This window comes from Bidens hawaiensis, unplaced genomic scaffold (genome assembly GCF_021521415.1).
Source record: "Bidens hawaiensis isolate Kalapana, Puna unplaced genomic scaffold, B.hawaiensis_p1.1 tig00006805_1, whole genome shotgun sequence".
Classification (NCBI taxonomy): domain Eukaryota; kingdom Viridiplantae; phylum Streptophyta; class Magnoliopsida; order Asterales; family Asteraceae; genus Bidens; species Bidens hawaiensis.
In genome coordinates, this window is record NW_027491464.1 from 493,249 (window position 1) to 498,909 (window position 5,661).

The 5,661-nt window shown below is 37.3% G+C and overlaps 1 protein-coding gene across 1 annotated transcript; it reads left to right on the top strand.

Annotated features, from left to right (window-relative positions):
* Positions 1-542: 542 nt before the first annotated feature.
* LOC143633580 (carbonic anhydrase 2-like) lies at positions 543-3,144 on the top strand. Its single transcript, XM_077101853.1, has 9 exons — positions 543-761; positions 845-906; positions 1,663-1,806; positions 1,896-1,944; positions 2,028-2,144; positions 2,234-2,287; positions 2,379-2,464; positions 2,578-2,683; positions 2,772-3,144. Exons 1-9 carry the CDS (start codon positions 570-572, stop codon positions 2,934-2,936), a joined length of 975 nt encoding a protein of 324 aa, XP_076957968.1. The 5' UTR covers positions 543-569; the 3' UTR covers positions 2,937-3,144.
* The last annotated feature ends 2,517 nt before the right edge of the window (positions 3,145-5,661 follow it).

The following is a 5,661-nucleotide window of genomic DNA, read 5'->3' on the forward strand; positions in this document are numbered from 1 at the left end:
CGCCCCGTTGGGTGGGTTGGCGTACCGGCTGATTTTATCCGTTTGACAGCTTAACAGTTTAAACTATTATTTTTTCTCCAACTCATTACTAAAATCTTTAAAGTAATAAAAACTGTAATGATTATAATACATATTGACAACTAAATGTCATATAGCGGCTTAGTTTACATGACCGATTTCTTGTTTAACATCAGACCAAGTTATTTGATTTATACGTTTCAATCGGTTTCAATGGTTTACAAACAACCAAGTTAAACTTAAATGTAATAATAAACTTAATACCATCATGTTACAACAAATTATTGAATTATTAAAAAGTAATGCATATGCATTAATACCCTTACTACTATAATACATTTGAAGAAATAAAGATGGATAACGATGGTGATACATACGCATAAACTAGAAGTTGAAATGCATGAAGGTTTGACACGTGGAGTGACGTGGTACGTCCAAACCTGATCTTCGGATAATCCATGCAAATGCCGGAGAAGTAAAATAAGTGTATAAAACCCCAAGCACATATCCGATGACTCATATCACCTCATTTGGCTGTGTGTTGGTGCTCAATGTCTGCCACAGCTGCTGCATTTGCACCCTCCTTCACCACATCCACCCGCAAATCCTCCGCCGTCTCCACTTGCTTTGCCAGGCTTAACAACAACTCGCAACCCTCGTCCTCGGCCACCCCACAAGTACCCAGACTCATCCGTAATCAGCCTGTGTTAGCCGCCCCCACCCCGCTCATTGCCCCTACTTGGGTATGTTTTTTTTCTACTCGTGCGAGTTGTGTAAAAAACTTATGACTTGGTGTATATAAGATTGTTGATGTTATGTTTTGTAGACCGAAGATATGGGAAGTGAATCATATGATGAGGCAATTGCTGCACTTAAGAAGCTTTTAAGGTAACCAAAAATGGCTACATCTGTTGTGTGTCCATTTTGGTTGTATTTGTTGATACTAGCTTGTGTAGTAAATTGTAATCATCTATTACATCAATCACTACTACTAAATATAACAAATTAAAGGCATAGCTAAAGAAACATTACTAACTTGTCATACAAACCGTTTGACATACAAAAATTGGTCATGCAAGGTTGTATATGTTATGGACCATAATGTTCATACGAGTTGTTGTACGTTCAAATCATATAAGTCAAATGATGTGTTATACTGATACATTATACAAGTCGTAATTTTATACAGACCATATGAGTTGGTGTTTGTTCGAATTATAAAGAGTGTGGAGTTATTTTTTTTATTATTAAGTAACAAGTTATTTTAAAATCGAGTACTTTTAGTTTGTTGATAAAAAAATTAAACAAAACGGTTGATTTAAAAAAAAGTAAATAAATATTACTAAGTTAATAGAGAAAAATCACCATTCAAACACTTCTTTATGAACCTTGAAGTGTCCGGTGTGACGGCAGACACCACTGGCAAAGTTATACGTACTGTAATCTATATCCGTGTGTTGATGTACATATAGTAGCACCCGATAACAAGTCAATCAAAACAGTTGTCAATCCGCAGTTGACCAAATTTTTCAGTAGCAAAAGTCTTGTCATAGTTCTTCTTGGGACAATTTTTAGACTTTCTGTTAAAAACTTTTAAAACAATATGGTTGATAAAGAGATCATCATGGCTTTCTGATTATACAGTGAAAAGGAAGACTTGGCACCCGTGGCAGCCGCAAAAATCGACCAAATCACAGCCCAACTTCAAACACCCGACACCAATCCCGCATTCAACTCTGTCGAGAGGATCAAAACCGGATTTGCCAAGTTCAAGACCGAGAAATACTTGTACGTTTGCAGTTACCTTAGTTATATATTTTATAAACATATTTTTATAAATAAATAATCATGTAACGAATCATTACTTGTGTATGCAGGACAAATCCAGCTTTGTACGATGAACTTTCCAAAGGTCAGAGCCCAAAGGTACAATTCTTGTTATATAAACTTTATTGTTTCAACACTTTTATAGCTTTTTCTAATGCATATTTATTGATTATTCGCTACAGTTTATGGTTTTCGCATGCTCTGACTCTCGAGTTTGCCCGTCACACGTGCTGGATTTCCAACCCGGTGAGGCATTCGTGGTCCGCAACGTAGCCAACATCGTCCCTCCTTTTGACAAGGTAGACTCACAGTTGTAAATTGTAATTACTACACACCACCAGTCATATATATTCATCACTAACCATGGTTTGTTTACCTGCACAAACAGACTAAATATGCTGGCGTAGGATCCGCTGTTGAGTATGCAGTTCTTCACCTCAAGGTAATCTAAACATTTCCATCACACCACCCCACCCGACCCGCCCCGCTAATTTTGTAACTTTAACTTAAAATTGTGGATATGAATGATACAGGTGGAGCAGATAGTTGTAATTGGACACAGTAAATGTGGTGGGATCAAGGGTCTGATGACTTTCCCAGATGAAGGACCCCACACGACGTAAGCACCCCTTTTATATGCGAAACAGTTACGGTTATTGGAACGTATAGTATTTAGAGTTTATTTGTATTGAGCCTTTGTAAAACTGTAACTTATATTTTTTTACCACATAGTGATTTCATTGAGGAATGGGTGAAAATCGGTCTGCCTGCGAAGTCAAAGGTTATAGCAGAACATGGAAGTAAAGGACTTGATGACCAATGCCTGTCCTGCGAAAAGGTAAATATTGTTTACACAATAATAATATATAGTAATAATCCTCAACGGCGTTGTGGATCGGTGTTAACAAGTATTAATGTTGTTGCAGGAGGCGGTGAATGTGTCACTTGCCAACCTGTTGACCTACCCGTTTGTTAGAAACGGACTGGTGAACAAAACACTTGCAATCAAGGGTGGACACTATGACTTTGTGAACGGGACCTTTGAGTTATGGGGACTTGACTTCAACCTCTCGGCTCTTGCCTCTGCGTGAGCGGGTTACTTTTGTATAATTCCATATATCTTTACCCCTGACACCCAAACTTCATCCATGATCTTTACTTGTATTTCCCTTGAATAAAAGAAATTGAGCAGCTTCTTGTATAATATATAATTCCAGTCATTTGCATGGTTGTTCTGTTTTTCATTTTCTATGTAAAAAGATGTGGCTACCATACGTATACGAGAGTTATGTTTCTAAATTGTGCACTGCGTCTCTTTTACATATCCGCCTTTCTGTCAACTAAACCATTCATAATGTCTTCATCCTACATACCTTAAATATGACCAATTTTGACTCGAAACCAAGACAACAAACTGAATCACGTCTAAGCTAAATATCAAGAAAAATAATTAACAGTTAAAGAACAAAACTAAAAAAATCACGAAAGCAGCCACTTTTCCGGGCGTGTTATTGCCATTGATATGCAAATATTAGATGGAAAATTGTGTAGCAGATTTAAAGCCCATCAGTTCAGCCTAAAAATGTATGAAAGCACCACAAGAGTATTAGTGGCAAAAGAATTTTCAGCTAAAAAAATTAAATACAGAAGTGAGTTTGACTCATGTACGTTCCTTTTTCGCCGTAGAGGCTTTATTATTTAAGGCGTGAATTTTAGACAAGTATCACTAACTCATAGCCTATTTAAGCACATACATTGAGATTCTTATGTATTTGTGTTTATCAATGACGACGATCCAAATGTATCAGAGGTCTTTAATTTCATAACACCAATAGTTGTCGGTAGTTATGCGAGTGGTGCAACACTCCCCTTTAACCAAAAGGTAAGAGCACAACCGGTGGTATACAACCAATTTAAAACTCAAATTGGGGTGGTTTGAATTCGACGGTCCCTCTTTAATGTTCGGTGGTCAAATGTTGTCCTCATGTTGCATTTTCTCACCATAAAAACTACACATTAACTCATCGTTATTAACTTATCAAAAGGCTAGATTCTAACTAGTGTCGGGTCGTAGTTGTAGGTATCTATGACACATCTGAACAAAGATGGTGCCAACTTGTTGCTAGACGTCCTTAATTTGCACTTTGCCCCCCCCCCCGGGTAGTGGGCGCTTTGGAGGGGGGGGGGGGGGGGAGGGGGCTACATAGAAAAACAGAAAACCTATTTTATTTATAACTTTATCCTCTACATAAATAACTAAACATATCAACTTTTTCGAAACACCACAAATAATTCTTTCATTCTCTATCAAAACACAACAAAAAAAACTTTCATTCTCACCCACCATGAATCAATTCAACCCTTTCATATTTGGTTTTGGACAAATTACAACCAACCAACGCGCGAACACTACCCAACCGAACGCTACTCAACCGAACACCACCAAAGTGAGTCAACCAACCCCCAACTTCCCAGTCGGTTTTAATTTCGACCCTAACATGTTGTCATACATGTGATATTTAATTTAGAGATGTCCACCAACGTACAAGCCGGTGTTTTTAACCCAATGACTCCTCCGAACTTCCCAGTGACACAAGACAAGAAGGTGTCGGAGACGCAACCCGATCTAGTGTTTCAAGATGAGCCGTAGACACAACCTGGTTCGAGCAAATCTAAAAAAGCCAGTTCAAGCAAAGTCGGGCAAGGCATCGGACTAAAAAACAACCATGCTATGGACCCTCGAGGAGTATTTGACTCTTTCATGGCCATGGCCCGCGGTCTCGGAAGATCCCGAATGTTGTAAGTGTTTAATATTTCTTTTACTTATGTACTAGTTTTTCTTAAACAAAATAGTAACGGTTCAAAGATGTTTTCTAATTTTTTTGTTTTGGTAGCCAAACTATAAACAAATATGCATATTTTGGAACAAAGTTCGAGAATTTTTTAAGGAAACGGGCCAAGGGAAAGAATATTGAAAGCCCGATTCTATATCAGGAAAATGGTTTGATATAAATGCCAAATGCTAACTCTTTCAAGGGGTTTACAACCAAGGTTTTAAATCGTGAGGTACTGGTGTCGGTGATGCTGAGATCATTGTGGCGGCGTTAAATGAGTACCAAAATGTCTGGTGACTTTTGTATATATGAATATGAATTGCTGGAGTCATCTTCGTCGGCGGGTGTGGGTGTGGAAGATAGAGAAGAATTAAACAAAATGAACCTCCGACTCACCGATTTACACGCCCTTGAGAATCAACGTTTTCAGGTGATGCAACAAAATTTTGAATCCAATAAGGTGTTCGTCGAGATATTAAACGAGAGGCAAATGGACAAAGATCTCGTTTTTATTGCATGAACCGATCGACCACCTTACCGGACATGCTCGGAGGCTAGCCGAAACAAAAAGGGATGAATTATTAAAAAAATATAAGCATGACCAGTGATTTACTTTTAGTACTAATCATGTCTTTTTTAATTATTATTTTATTTTTTTATTGAAAGATTCTTATTTTAATTTTAATTAAGTTTTTTTAATTTATTTTATTCAATGGATTTTTTTAAAAACGATTAATTTTAATGTTCTTTTAAAGAAACCGGTTAAACGGTTAACTGAAGATCGATTTTTTAAAAAACCGGTCAATGGTCAAATTACCGGTTATTTGGGTCGGGTACTAACCAGTTTTGAGACAAGAACCCCCTACCCGGTATAACTGGTTTTAAAAAAACAACAAAAAAAAAACAAATAACCGGTTTCTAAGATCAATACTATAAACCGGTTTCTAACCGGCGGTTAGAACAGGGTATAAACCAGTTAATA